General features: G+C 33.8%; 1 protein-coding gene across 5 annotated transcripts in view; it reads right to left on the bottom strand.

Moving 5' to 3' along the window:
* The window catches only part of axo (axotactin), a 99,825-nt gene that overhangs the window by 32,787 nt on the left and 50,500 nt on the right, over nt 1-16,538 (bottom strand). For all 5 annotated transcript variants that reach the window (XM_074183790.1, XM_074183794.1, XM_074183793.1 and 2 more), the window contains 9 exons: nt 14,983-15,208; nt 13,013-13,263; nt 10,510-10,935; nt 7,408-7,605; nt 7,063-7,351; nt 1,348-1,664; nt 1,085-1,269; nt 767-1,030; nt 505-712 (listed from right to left, as the gene is read on the bottom strand). In XM_074183790.1, coding sequence (XP_074039891.1) covers nt 505-712; nt 767-1,030; nt 1,085-1,269; nt 1,348-1,664; nt 7,063-7,351; nt 7,408-7,605; nt 10,510-10,935; nt 13,013-13,263; nt 14,983-15,208 — 2,364 coding nt within the window. The remainder of the gene's footprint in view (nt 1-504; nt 713-766; nt 1,031-1,084; nt 1,270-1,347; nt 1,665-7,062; nt 7,352-7,407; nt 7,606-10,509; nt 10,936-13,012; nt 13,264-14,982; nt 15,209-16,538) is intronic.

A 16,538-nucleotide genomic window follows, 5' to 3' on the forward strand; every position in this document is an offset into this window, starting at 1 on the left:
ACAATCGAACGAGATGAAATGCTTCTTAAACAAGGAGGAATGCACTGAAGTGGAATTTTTATTACATTCAGATATTGTGTTTTCGAATAATTAAAACTAAAGTTATTTATTAGATAATTCTGTTACTTTCATTGGTTTCGTCAATTTAGTTTACTGAATTTGCTGAGTTTTGTTAATTTTTTACACAAACGACACAAAAATGTAATTTTGCTAACTTGTCTTATTCTCAACTATCATTTCAGTTATTGAACCATTGGGATCGTAATTTTGCTGACATCACCTGAAGTCCTTGGATTATATTGAACTTTTTCCGGCGAAAATAAAATGGACCGAAAAGTGAAAAATATGCGAATATTATTTATCAGCTTCATATACGGTTTTCGTATACTGAATATCGATATATCAACACTCTAGTAGTTATGACTTGTCTAATAGATTAATTGACACGGTATAGTCAAATATCGGTATAAATAACACAGTTTCTTTTCTACAAATGATTCTTACCCCTGAAGCTAATTCGTTTGTGCTTTTCTCTTTTACTGTCGCTCCTGGTTAGTGGTTTAATAACTTCTTCCGATTTAGAAATAATTTCTCCTATCGAAACTTCTTCATCATTTAGATTCTGCTTAGTGTCCCCATTATTTGTAGGTCCTTTTGAAGTTTCATGTGGTATTTTTCCATTTTGGTTTACAGACTTTTTGTCATCTTCAGACTGAAAGTACAATATTATTTTTTCAGTGATGAATGTAAAAGAAATAAATCTCACAGTTTTGTTGTTTTCTTGTAGAAGTGTGGCCTGTTGTTTTGATAACAAAATACTAGCATCCGTTTCGAATTCCTTTCGCTCTCTATATTTCTTTTCGGTTATGAATACATGGTAGGTGCAACAAATCACAACCAATACAAAAAATGATGACAGAATTATAACAATTAGTTTTTCTTTTCCATCTTCCTCTTCAGTAGTAGCAGAGTATATTGAGGTATAAAGAATCCTCTGCGGTGCATCCTGAACCCATGTCTTATCTGTACCCTGAAACATCATTTCAATTTATGACTCAACCTATGAAACTATTTGAAAACTGACCTGACTTATGTTAAGATTTGTTGTCCCTGGAGTTTTTTCATGGATTTTATCGAAATCAGAGCTGCACTGAGCACTTCTCACGCCATGCTGGTTTGAAACATTGACCTTCTCTGTTCCAGTTTTTGTAAAGAGCATATATTCTTCCAAAGGTTTCATAACATGTTCATTCACCTCAATAAATATATCTGAATAATGGATATTATACATAATTATGAATTATTCGTTTAATGTCTGGAATATCTTCTGAATATATGTTAACTCACTTGATAAACATCCGCTATATCTCTTGTACGTGGCAAATCGTGGATCATTGGTGTCATGGCCTCCAATCTGTACTTCATTGGCTCCCTTTTCAGGAATATTGGTAAATGTTTGTGCAGGAATCTGTGCCATTGGCGTTAGTTCCCTATCAACGTATAATTCAAATTCCTTGAAATCCCTTCTATAGTGTACAGAATGTCTAGCACCATTGATAAAATTTTTCTTATTGACAGTGGTGGAGAAGACCGACCCTTCTCTATCTTCTTGGACAGTCAAAAATCCTTCTAGGCTCAACCCAACTAGTAAGTAGTAACTTCGACTGAAAATAGAGGACTAACTATATAATTTGTTACCAATGGTTATTCTGTTGAAAAAAAATAACCATTTAGTTTTTGTTTCATAAGTTTTTTTAGTTTTGTCCCGATGGTAGCAGGTTAGCTATCACTGTGTATTGTCTGATCCGAGCTAGTAATAGAGATATTCAAGTTTTTCTCGAAATATTTTAATTACCGTGTTAGGAATCACACGTTGTCGTTCGTATGGAGGCCACAGCTGATTAACGGAAAAACAGATTTTAAACAGATGCTCTTACTATCATATTGAAAGCGGTTTGGCTGTCCTTGTTCATCTTTCACTGCCTGAACCACTGTGCATGCACCGGTGTGAAGTTAGCAGCCAAAGTCAGCAGCTCTTTTTCCGGGAATACCCGAATGGTCAGTAGCGTACCAAAATCGTGATAATGTTTTTTGGGTTTCTGATGTGCCTTTACGTGAAAGCATATAGCTCTATACTGTATATTCTGTATCAAGGCAAATCTCTTCGGCCCCGTCCAAGAGGGTTAAACACACCCCCGAAATGAAAAAATTCTTGAAATATGATGGAAACGAAAAGCCACTTTGAAATCGATACGAATGATTTGTATCATTATATTCTTTACTCGGTATAAAGGCAAATCTCTTCGGCCCCGTCCAAGAGGGTTAAACACACCCCCGAAATGAAAAAAAATCTTGAAGTATGAAGGAAACGAAAAGCCACTTTGGAATCAATACGAATGATTTCTTTACTCGGTATGAATGAAAATCTCTTCGGCCCCGTCCAAGAGGGTTAAACACACCCCCGAAATGAAAAAAATTCTTGAAGTGTGAAGGAAACGAAAAGCCACTTTGGAATCAATACGAATGATTGTATCATTATATTCTTTACTCGGTTTAAAGGCAAATCTCTTCGGCCCCGTCTAAGAGGGTTAAACACACTCCCGAAATTAAAACAATTTTTGAAGTGTGAAGGAAACGAAAAGCCACTTTGGAATCAATACGAATGATTTGTATCATTGAATTTTTAACTGGATATAAATGAAAATCTCTTCGGCCCCGTCCAAGAGAGTTAAACACACCCCCGAAATGAAAAAAATTCTTGAAGTATGAAGGAAACGAAAAGTCACTTTGGAATCAATACGAATGATTTGTATCATTATATTCTTTACTCGGTATGAATGAAAATCTCTTCGACCCCGTCCAAGAGGGGTAAACACACCCCCGAAATGAAAAAAATTCTTTAAGTATGAAGGAAACGAAAAGCCACTTTGAAATTACTACGAATAATTTGTATCATTAATCTTCACTGGATATAAATGAAAATCTCAGTTTCAAAAAATTCTTGAAGTATGAAGGAGACGAGAAGCCACTTTGAAATTGATACGGTATCAAAGAAAATTTCTTCGGTCTCGTTCAAGAGAAATATGATAGTATTATTTGTCTTTATTGCCAAAAATTGTGAGGAGAAATTGAGAATTCTGAGTTTTCATTCATTCCGAGTGAAGAATATACTGATAGAAATCATTCGTATTGATTCCAAAGTGGCTTTTCGTTTCCTTCATACTTCAAGAATTTTTTCATTTCGGGGGTGTGTTTAACTCTCTTGGACGGGGCCGAAGAGATTTTCATTTATATCCAGTGAAGAATTCAATGATACAAATCATTCGTAGTAATTTCAAAGTGGCTTTTCGTTTCCTTCATACTTCAAGAATTGTTTTCATTTCGGGGGTGTGTTTAACTCTCTTGGACGGGGCCGAAGAGATTTTCATTTATATCCAGTGAAGAATTCAATGATACAAATCATTCGTAGCAATTTCAAAGTGGCTTTTCGTTTCCTTCATACTTCAAGAATTTTTTTCATTTCGGGGGTGTGTTTAACCCTCTTGGACGGGGCCGAAGAGATTTTCATTCATACCGAGTAAAGAATATAATGATACAAATCATTCGTATCGATTCCAAAGTGGCTTTTCGTTTCCTTCATACTTCAAGAATTTTTTTCGTTTCGGGGGTGTGTTTAACCCTCTTGGACGGGGCCGAAGAGATTTTCATTCATACCGAGTGAAGAATATAATGATACAAATCATTCATATCGATTCCAAAGTGGCTTTTCGTTTCCTTCATACTTCAAGAATTTTTTTCGTTTCGGGGGTGTGTTTAACCCTCTTGGACGGGGCCGAAGAGATTTTCATTCATACCGAGTAAAGAATATAATGATACAAATCATTCGTATCGATTCCAAAGTGGCTTTTCGTTTCCTTCACACTTCAAGAATTTTTTTTCATTTCAGGGGTGTGTTTAACCCTTTTGGACGGGGCGAAGAGATTTTCATTCATACCGAGTGAAGAATATAATGATACAAATAATTCGTATTGATTTCAAAGTGGCTTTTCGTTTCCTTCATACTTCAAGAATTTTTTTCATTTCGGGGGTGTGTTTAGCCCTCTTGGACGGCGCCGAAGAGATTTGCCTTGATACAGAATATACAGTATAGCTATATGCTTTCACGTAAAGGCACATCAGAAACCCAAAAAACATTATCACGATTTTGGTACGCTACTGACGATTCGGGTATTTCCGAAAAAAAAACTGCTGACTTTGGCTGCTAACTTCACACCGGTTGTGCATGCTATTTTTGGCGAGTGCATTGGCTTGGGATGTGGGGGTTGAGCAAACCCGCCATTGGATGGCTGACTCACGCAGCCACGCTGGATACGGAAGCCCTATCAGGCTAGCATGGCGAATCCAGCAAAATTGCAAAAAAAATACATCAATTTGTAACTAAATAGTTGCTAATTACTTGCCAAAACAACGATTTTGTTGCTCGTGCCGATCCCTAGAAATCGCAAATAATGCTATCGTGATATAAAGGTAGCAAGGTAACTCAATAAATTATATACTTTTCCTTTAATCTTTACAGAAGATTTAGTTACTATTTAGTTGCTAAACCTTGGATATAGTGACACATTTTTAAAAATTGAAACTGGTTTTTCCTAGAATTAAAGATGTTATCACCAATAGTAAGTTTAAATACACATTGAGTATCAGCAACAAAATAGTTGAAACTGATCGGCCGATTTTCAATATTTTTTTATTTTCCATGTTCTTGCTGTCTTGAAACTGGTTTTCCTTAGAATGAAAAGTGTTTTATATTTGTTGTTCATCGAGAGGGTACTCAAATACACTTCGAGAATCAGCAACAAAATAGTTGGCCTTGATCGGCCGATTTTTAATATTTTTTTAAATTCTCCCTGTTCTTGTGATCTTGAAACCGGTTTTTTCTGGAATACAGAATATTCTGAATTTGTTGCTCACCAGGAGCATACTCAAATACACATTGAGTATCAGCAACAAGATAGTTGAAACCGATCGGCCGATTTTTAAAATATTCGAAGTAAAACTTCTTTAGGCGTGACCAGGGATAAACTCTGATTTTTATTCTAATGGAAGTTACATTAGTCAGTTCGTCGTTTTTTTAGTCGGTGAACTCCGACTATTTTATTTCAGATTCTCACAAGGTAAATAAGTACTCTCCACAACAGCAATAGCCTCAAAAATATTTTAATTCAAGAGAAAGTCAGTTCCAAGATTACGAAAGCAGAAAAAATTAAGAAAAAAATTGCAAAAATCAGCCCATCGGTTCCATTTCTTTTGTTGTTGGTTCGTCATGTATATCTTTGAGTACTATCAATTCGGCAAAAAATGTACAGCTCTTTTCATTCATGAAACAAATCAGTTTCAAGATAGCAAAATTAAGAAAATTAAAGAAAAAATAAAAATATCATCCGAACAGTTCGGACTATTTTGGTGATGATTCTCCAAGTGTATTTGAGAACTCTCCTCTTGAGCAACAAATTCAGTTATGAATTGAAACCAGTTTCAAGATAGCAAGAACGTGGAAAAAAATTGAAAATCAGCCGATCGGTTTCAACTATTTTGTTGCTGATACTGAAGGTGTTTTCAAGTTTACTCTCGGTGAGCAACAAATTTAGAACATTTTTAATTCCCGGAAAAACCAGTTTCAAGATAGCAAGATCAGAACAAATTAAAAAAAATATTTAAAATTTTTTCGCTATATCCAAGGTTTAGCAAGTAGATAGTATCTAAATCTTCTGTAAAGATCAAAGAAAAAGTATATAATTTATTGAGTTACCTTGCTACCTTTATTTCACGATAGCATCATTTGCGATTTCTAGGGATCGGCACGAGCAACAAAATCGTTGTTTTGGCAACTAATTAGCAACTATTTAGCTACAAATTGATGTATTTTTTGCAATTTTTCTGGATTCGCCATGCTAGCCTGATAGGGCTGGATACGGGAATGACAGAATCACTTGTGGTTCTGTTATTCCCTAACTGAATGACATCCCAACGATGGCTTAATCCTAAGGTGTGTGTATCCGTGTCGAGAAGATGAATGACACTGAGCCTATCACGGAACCTTCGAGATACCAGGCACTCTCTTGTCGTAGCATCGCCTTATCACGGTAATGCGGGGCTCTGCGGTGATTGACCTTCTTTCCCTCAGCTCCCCAACTGCTGATCCAATAACTAAACCTGAAAAAGAGGTTTGGTGGTGCAGCCAGGAAACGACTGAGTCGTCTCTTCAAGAGCGGGGTACCTTATAAAACCGCCTTGCACCAAATTCTTGAGCGGCGTACACAGAATCTGTCTCAGGTGGAGGAACAAACCCCCCATGAGCAGGTTAACAAACGTTCGCGCTCAAGTGATGATTCACCAAAACCAAAGGCGAAAAAGCCCTGCACGGCTGAATCTAAGGCATTGTCGCTGGTATCAAGGTGGGAATTTTGCACTTCGACTATCCGACTACCTCATTAACGATGAAACAGCTGAGCATATACTTCGTGCCTGTCCCGCTGGGTACCGAATCAGATTTTTAGAGTTAGGCAGAGCCGTACTTCTACCATCTGACCTGATACAAACTTATCGGCTTCGTTAAGAAGCTGAGTTTATTTGGTCGAGTGAGAATAGGTATGAGCCACAATAAATCCTTGCGGGTTGTGGTGGAGGGTCTAATAGACCCACTCACTTTGGACCTAACCTAACCTAACCTACCATATTGAAAACTAAAAACGCGAATGAAGATGACAATGTTTTTCTATCCCAATACTCATATTGAGGTATATGAAAATCCCTATATCCATGGATTTCAAAATAAATAAATTAGTTACAAATTTGTACCTCTATATTTACAAGTACGTAGCAATATTTGGATTCTTCGATGAACTGAAAAGTTTTTATTTATCATTTATCGTTTCTCAATCAGAACTGAACAGGAAGTAGAAAAATAAAACAACTGTGGGGCCGCTACGCCTAGTCCCAATGGAATTATTCTGGATAGTGGTAGTTGATTATTCTACCGCCAATCCTATGCAGTTTACCTACCTATTTTCAGTCTGGAGGAGTAACAGTACGGTATTTTTCTGACTGACATCAACACTTGAGAATGCCAATTGAAATTTAACATGGTCTACTGATCCATTCAATACATATTCTCGCCATAAAATTGATTCTCCATTAAACTCGGCTCCTTTTTCTTCGGAACAAAACTCTCCATAATAACTAGTATGTTCACAGTTGCAGGTGTGCTTCTGATTTCTAAAATCTTCTATACATAAACCTTCATGTTTACATGGTACTTCATCGCACTTCATATTGCAGTTAGCTATAACACCTAAAAGATTTTTCAACTGTAACATATTTGTTCAAATTCCTTATTTATTTGTCTACCTGAATCAGTTTCGTTAACTTTGGAAGGTAAATCTATACGATTATCGCCAATTTGAAAACCTCTTAGACACCCCACATATCCAGGCAAAATTGGCGGGTAGTTTGAAACTTTTAGTAAAGTCTCAGGATCGAAGCCACCCAAATTCAATTGAAAATATTCCGTTGGAGGTGCTGGTGGGCGTTGAGGAGCCAGTACCTCTGAAAAAGATGTGATTAGCCTGGAACTGCGAAAATATTTTTTTATTGTACAGTTTCTTGTTGAAAAATCGACGTTAGTTTTTTCAGTGAAAGCATACACAGGAATAGGCTATACCTAGGTAAACATTATTACCTTTTTTGTATCAGAAACGTCACATTCTGAAAATGATATCGTTTATTGAGAACAAACAGTAATGCTTCATCACATCACCGCAAAGTTGGAGTTTTTAGGCATAAAGGTGTAGATAGAAGAAGGAAACTAGTCTGATTATCTACTGAAAAGTTTCGTTATCAGTACACAACATATTTTTCCAATTTCAACTAATAAAGTTGCACTTCTGGAAAGTACCACTTTTCAATTCTCATAATTATTTTTTAAATGTTTTACTATTCGTAATGTATCACGGACGTGCATGCACTATTTCTAGATTCGGTTCAACTAAACTAGGAAATCACTATTAATCCGTAATATACGATCGATACATCGGACAATATTCGGATTCAATATTGACAAACACAGCGACACTTTTGTCGTCGATGCCAATGACAGGTTTACAGTTAATGAGAATGTACAGGAATTTACAATATTTCATGTAAGGCGAAAAATAATAAATGTTCATTTTTACTGAATGCCACACTCTCACGCTTAATGGCGGTGATCTGACGTTAGAATGTTGCTTATACAACATCTGCGAAATTATTCTGCTATAGGCCGTTATTTGAATTTCATAAAATTGTTATAGCCCGTTATAGCTAAAGGCACTTTTGTAGCTTTTGACCATAATATCTTCGCTGATATCTGAAAAAGGAACCCGTTTGGAGCTAGCAAGTTCCTACGTATATATATTCTCAAGTTCAAATAAGCTAAATAGGTATAGTCTATACGAAGTCAACCCGTACAGCTCAATAAAAGACTAATGTCCGGGTCTGATAAATTTACTAGTTAATTCCATATAAAACCTCCCACATAAAAATAATGATTAGACAAAAAAATATATCACGCCGCCCATGCCATACAAAGAAACCTCCGATGTTCGGTAACTATTTAGTTTTTATGTTATTCGCATTGACTTTGTTTCTTTTTAAAATCATTACAATGGTCGAAAAAATACTCTCGCCCTTCTCTAGTTTACGGGAAAAACCAAAAATGCTGTTTTTTGTTTTTTTCGAATGGAATTGTTATTTCGGAGAATATCAAAAAATGGAAAAAATGTTATCATCCTTTTTTTTAAATACGGACCTGTCGTTTTTATTACAGATATTGATAATGCAATAAATTGACAATCCAAGTTTATATCACATTTAATATTTTTATAGCGTTTCATTTGAAATAACTACCATCATCAGTGACAACAATTTTAAATTACGGTCCTGTCGTTACTTCTTTTGTAAATTGTATCGATTTCTTCAAAATATAATTTAGGCAACCCAATAAATTCGACAGGTAGGTAACCTAACACAATAAAAATTTGTACTTTCTCGTTTTGGGAATCAATTATAATTCGGGATAGTTTTATAATTCTCAATCCTGTAAGTAACGAAAATATCACTTTTTGGTCAAAATTCGATTGTACAATTTGGTATGATCAAATAGCATCTCAATACATTTACCATCTTGCTTGGTTTTTATGGCATTAAGAATGAATTTGTTGTTGATATCTGTTGAGAACTGTCAAGACGTTTATTGAAATATTTGTAAAAAAATAATATGGACGGATGAATCAAAATTCACCGACAATGGTTGGTTTAACAGAAATATATATTATAGGTGGAATAATTCAAATGCACATTTACATAGGGAAACCAATTTCTAAGAAAGGTTCGAAATAAATGTTTGGTTGGGAATTGTGGGAATTAACATACTTGGCCCTTTCTTTTACGATGATCATTTGAATAGTGAAATGTATCTTCATTTTCTATTCAATGCATTCGATGGCGACTCAGATGAATTGCCACTGAATATCCGCCATGAAATACAATATTTTCAATAGGACGGCGCTCCTCTCCATAATACAGCAATAGTAAGGGAACATATAGATGCAATATTCCCAAGAAAATGGATTGGGAACAATGGACCAATTAACTGACCAGCTCGATGCCCATATCTTACTTAAGATTTTTTTTGTCTCGGAATACATAAAGGATAAAGTTTTTTCAACACCAAGTACAGTCATCGACCATCTCAAACACAAAATAAGAGATGCATGTATAAGTATTACACCTATTATCCTGGAAAATTGTCACATAAATTGTCTGGACCGACAACTTATGTGCATTCAACAAAGAGGTCGTCAATTCGAACATTCAATGTAGATTACCATGTAGCTTTGATTTTCCGTATTGGTTTCATTTTTCCCAAAATTTCATGATAAAATAAATTGTTTTTCTGTTTAATTGTTGTTAACTGATGATGGTGAATATTTTAAATGAAACCCTATAAAAATATCGAATGTGATATACCCTTGGATTGTGAATTTATCGCTTCATAAATATCTGTAATAAAAAATACAGGTCCGTATTTAAAAAGAAAAGTTGATGGTGGTCATGTTAACACGAAACGTTTCATCTAATATTTATTATTACATCATCTTAGTACACTCCGAATATAATAACATTTTCCTTTTCCATTTTTTTAAATTCTCCGAAATAATAATTCCATTTCAAAAAAAAACGAAAATCAGCTTTTTTTTCCATTTAATTGTTTTCGTATCTGTTACGGTTTAGAATATAGTAATGTTAACATAAGATGAAAGAAACGGCCTGTATAGGATATCTGTAATTTTTCATGAAATTTTCAATAGAAGAATAGTCAATTCACTTCAATTAAAGGACTAAGTGGGAGAATTAATAACTTTTCTCGAATTCATTTAATGTTAAAGAAAATAATATAAAGTTGCCACTCACCCATTTCAGGATTCATCCACGGTTTGTTTGAATATTCCTCCAGAAGTTTCACTCCAAGTGGTATAGTAGTATTCTGATTGTTCACGTACATGGTACTACTATTCTTATCTCGTTCGATTGCTATCTGAACCGACTGACTACTATTTAGTTGAGGGTAATTTACAGTTATATTGTGTATTTTATCATGGTAATTAAATAGAAATACCACTTGGGTACTGTTATCGATGTACAAATGGACGAAATTATTCAAGTGATCATTGGCATAAAAAACAAGTGCTCGATCTTCATAAGTTCTCAAATTCACTAAAAGTCTTTCCTCAAAAATTTTAGTCATGACGAGTTTTTCACTGCTGGTACTGTTGACCAAATAATTCCTTCTCAAAAATGATTCGGGTTGGGTGAATGTTATAGCATTCGTGTTGATATCTGAAATTGTCAGTTATATTCAATAGAGTGGTTGAATCATTTCTAGTACTTTTCAAAAAACATCGACCCTCTTCTCTCAAACAGCACTTTGTTTAGTCTTCTACATTAGTACTTTATTCTTATTGACAAAGTTCACATAGCTAAGATATAAAATACATTTAAAAATGTAGACTCACAAAAAATATCAAAACTAAAAACAACATTAACAAATCTTTCTCAGTAAGATTTTTGTCATAGGTACATACAAACATATAGTACAAAATAAATAAATAAATATATGCGAAAATACGCTCGCACATGTATGAATACATACTATAAGTAAAATAAACAAGAAATATCAATGAGAGATGATCATCGTAAAATTTCTGCAAGCTATAATAGGGCCTGCTGATTAAAACTCCTTTGATTTCTTTTCGGAAGTATTCAATGTTCAGATTTGCTTCTTTGGCAGGTGATTGTACATTTTAACACCGTTATAAAAAAAGAATCCTTGATCAATGCGGAGGAAGGAATAGGCAGTTTCAGGTTATTTTTGTTGTTGTAATGGAAATAATTGTTGTTATATCACAATATATGTTTTCTAACGAGACACACAGTTTCCATTAGAATTACAAGTAGCAATTAGGCACTTATTTGGTCTCATAGCAATCGATTATTACCATAACAGTTAGGGGTAAGATGCAATAACAAATTATCATAATAATTAGTGAATTATAGAACTGGAATCGCAGGCGTATAGTAAATCCAAAACAAACACTGCTCCCAAACCCCAGAATTGCAATACAAGTAGTGGTTACTTGGTTAGTGAAACGTGCATCGAGAGAGTGTATTGCAATTTTACTGTTTGTGAACATTGCTCCTTTTTGATAATAATTAGTACTCACAGTTCATTCAGAGCCTGATCATGCCACCAGCTTCTATAACACGAAGGAAAGTTTTGTCATAAAATTAGACCACATCGGGAAAGATCTTCAGCAGAATGGTTTGTTCAGAAAACTGGTGGAATAGACCTTGGCTAGAAGACAACAATAGCCCTTCAAGAAAACGAAGTGTCACAACCAGTGCTGTCCCTTACTTATGTCAAATGATTGCCGGAGAGGGTGAGAAGAATCGGGTCTAAATACCACATTAGAACCTACTTCACATGGAGGAACACCATTCGTATTAGCCTCACAATAATAAACTCACTAAACGTGAACTGCGACTCCAAGATTTGCATTCACCAGAAACTGTTGACAGTCCATATTAGCGAGTACAGTAAAAACACCCAGCGGAGAGAAACCAGAAAATCAGGAATAGCTGAGCATGCTTGGACTCATCGACATAACATCAAGTAGTCCAAAGCTGAGATCATCCACAGAAAAGCACAAGAGGAAGTTGAAAGGAGCTGCTTACATGTTGACCAACGACACATTCAGCCAGGCTATAATGTATATACGCAATATATAGAAACTTCTAATGAAGCGAGAAAACAGTCTACGATGAACTGAATCGGAAACCAGGAGGAGAAGGGAGAGATGAAAGTGCTTAAGTGACCTATTAATAATCTCAGAGTATCAGGAAAAACATAATTTATTTTAAATACTTCATTTTATTTTAATTTCATTTTATTTTTGTTGTTTTAAATTTGACATTGCACTTATTCTTGAACCGATTATTGATTCATTTTCATTTTGAGTCACAATAATTTGTTTGCTTTACAACTAAGCCTCATTACATTTTTTGTTTTACATTTTTTATACTCATTGCTTTCACATTTTCATTCAATTTATTCATTGCTGTTTTAACTAATTCATCCTAATATTCAAATTCGAATCAGTATTTACAGTAACTTCAACATTTTAATAATTTTCATTTTCTTTTTTTTCCTTAGATTTCAAATCTATTGAACCATTTTAGATGAAGGAAGTCCGAAATTTTAGCATTCATCATTTATTGGTGTTCCATTCACATTTATTTTCATTATACCCTCACTTTTATTCCAAAACCTTCATTTATACAATAAAAATTTGATTCTATAACATTTGATAATTCATCAATTACAACATTCTATATTTTTATTCATTTCTATACTTACTTGTTTCGCAATACTCTCCGCTGTACGCCCAAGGGTTTGGACAGATACACTGGAAATTACTCCAAAGTTCTTTACATTGGGCTCCGTTTTGGCAAGGATTTGGATCACAGGAGGGTTTGCAATCCTTGATAATTTCACTGAGATGAACGCTCATATAGCTATAGATATCCAAAATTTCTTCATTTACAACTAAACCCCGAAAACATCCAATCAGTCCTTGGTGAACAGAAGATGTAGGATCAAGAAGATCGCTGTTGATGTTTATCAGCATTATAACAATAATAAAAATGGATAAAAGAAATTTTCTATTTTCTGAACATTGTTCACCAAAATACAGTAGCTAACGATCAACACCGTTTTTAACAACTTTTGAAAAATTATTATTTTCTGTAGGCTCACAGACAAATGCTAAAAGATATGCAATTATGATTGTGCAACTGATGGAAGAATACATACAAAATTGTTGGAATATAAACTTGAATGCAATTTATATTCACTCTGTATAGTTTTATGCGGTTGCTGAATGTTGTTATTGAAAAGTTTATTTTGTCTATTATTTTTAATTTAAAGTTTGACTGTCACGTGTAATTTTGTATAGCTCAAGTTTATTAAAGTTCTACTTCAACTTTGCTTTTTCACTACGATCCAGAGTTTCAAGTACAATCTACAACAAAAATTTCAAGGTGCAAAATATTACTTGAAACAACAAATATTGATGACTTATTAACGAAATTTATGAACAAAATTCGTGATATATTATTATTAGGGTAGGTACCTATTTATATTATTGTTCCTCTCACCTATATCAATTCAATAAATTGAATGACTAATCTTACAAGTATTTCCATTATTCACTCAAGCTTTATATTTTCGTATTAATTTGCATTCACGAGAAAGTCACGAATTTTCAATTCTTGCAAAAACAATGGTGTACGTCGTCGCTATGATCATATAAGGTTCTAACCCCAACCGACTGACATGAAATATTTGGACTTTCGAACGTTTCTGAAGGTGATTCTACTGATTAATTTTTATTAGCAAATTGTTTACAATTTTATAAAGAACTCTTATGAAGAGTTTCTAGATTTTTTAATTTTGATATAAAAAAATGACTGCATGAAATAAACATTTTTTCAATCATTTTTCTAATTTTCTATCAGCAATTCCTTGAACTTTTGAAAACCTGAATAAAATTAATTGTCAGTAAATTAGAGCAGATATGATAGGTTTCCAGTTGGTAAGTTCCCAGTCTTACAAATCTTTTTCGTAGCGGTCGTCCACCAACGATTATATCGTCAGATAAAAGATAGTTTTCCCAAATTATATTCCCTAAACATATCGTTGCAATCCTATTTATTAACAAGAGTAGACATGGTACATTCAACAAACTTTTTTAAAAAAGTTTCGGGAAGTGTCCAATTTAATATTGTATCCATCGCATCTTTCAAATACAGCTACCGTCAGTGGTTAGACAACAAATCTTTCAATAACAACTTTAATCGTAGCAGAAGTGTGAAAAGCTCGAAAATGTGTAATGAATAATAGTTCATAAATAACAATTATCGTCTGATCCCCACATTGAATGTTACTTCAATTGTGTAACAAATATTTTGATATAATTGCCATGGAATGGTGATAATTTAATATACCACTCAAAATTTTATACATAAATGACCTTCTTTAGATGACATCCATATTTAAAATGTAAATAATTTCCAAAATATTTCCTAATTTATTATGAATGTATTATAATTTGTGTATTACTCGTAAATCGATCATATTCCAAAACTAATAGAAAGTGTAGATGTTTATTAATCATTCGTTAGTAATGTAATATTTTTTGTGTATTGAAAAAACAGCCCAGACATACACCATTATATTTCTTCATGATTCCAGAATAATTTATAAAATCGTCACAGTGAACAAAGGTCAACAATTAAAAACAATAAGAAGAATGAAAGTTTATAAACCTGATTGCTCCTCCGATGAACATAGATCCTTCAAATGGACCAAATTCTTCTTCTGGTTTCAAATTTACCATTTGAAAATCCTCGTTTATCATGAATCTAACATGATACTTATTATAATCGATCCAAACTTTATGCCACTCGCCCCCATTGAGTTTTCTTCCTGATATTATGACCAATTCTTTGGAAACTCCAGTGTTCAAAGTGAAATTAAATGTTAACTGAAAATCTGCAATGAGAAAAAATAGTATTGGTATATATCTCCTTTGACCAATAATGAGTGAATATAGAATGTATGTAGTCGAATACAATATTACAAGTACATACAGTAATAAGATAATTTTCGTAATGAATCGATTTAATCAAACGGTGAATGATAGCTACTACCTACACTAATACCTACATTTTGGTCTGAATGAGTTAGTTCAATTAATGAAAAAATATTTAGATTATTTTCTAAGTCAATTTGTTCATAAAATGTAAAAAATGAAAATTGCTTCATTTGGATGTGTTTTTTGGCAGATTTGGCCAAAATTCTAGGCTCGGTTCCAATATATTATGAAATTATAAACACATAAATGTATCTGTGTGAAAGAATTCAACTAAGAAATTACTGAAATCTTCTTATTTTTCATATTATTTTATTTTTTGTAATTATATACTGTTTCAAAACCTGACCGTGATAAGACACCCAGACATACATTGTTGTATTTGAAACCAATATTTAGTGAAAATAGCATAATACATTATAAATGGATATTCAGGTGTTTAAAACATCAGCGATTTTTCGAAAACAGTGTAGGTGTTTTAAAGACCAGATACCCATGAATATTTTACGGTATTATCTATATTGGTATAACAATGAACATTTGTAGTATAAAATATGATTTCTCATAGAAACCCTCTGTTTTCACTGATCCGCTTTTGTTTTGTCAAAAACTCTCGACGCGAGAAATGAGATTGTTCCAACTTAGTACACATATTGCTAGACGGTGCCGGTGCAAGAATCGAAATCAGTCGCGAGTATTTTGTTCAGATCTTCAATTTATTGTAGACAATCTTTCACCTAATATCAATATATTTCCAAAACTGAAGTGATAATATGACGTTGTCTAGCACTGTCTCTTGAGATGTACTCGCACCTCTGTGAATGGAATGCTGAAATTAATTGGATTTCTTTATTATTTCTTTATCAACAGTGCCGTGAGTCGCGAGTTTTTGACAAAATATTTTACATGAGAAAGGGGTGTTGGTGTTCAATCCTGCGATATTCTATGTGTCTTGAACTTCACGTTTCTCGGATTGTTGATATTGTCATGGTAACTTTGAAACTAGCGCGTTTTTAAAAGTTGGATTTAAACTCGCTTGGGCGTACTATGAATTAGCAAAACAGGGTACCAATAACCAACTTTGTTTTAATTTTGACCGAATCTACAGACGAACCAAATCTAAATTATCAAAAAACGTCCAGGTAAACATAGGATTCAAAATCCCCTTCTATCAACTAAATACAATTGAAGATTCTTATCGTCAGAACCGGGCAGGCAGTCCTTAATTAA

The sequence above is a fragment of the Leptinotarsa decemlineata genome, unplaced genomic scaffold (genome assembly GCF_025532065.1).
Source record: "Leptinotarsa decemlineata unplaced genomic scaffold, Ldec_3_MD MMD2_tig00026345_RagTag_RagTag, whole genome shotgun sequence".
NCBI lineage: Eukaryota > Metazoa > Arthropoda > Insecta > Coleoptera > Chrysomelidae > Leptinotarsa > Leptinotarsa decemlineata.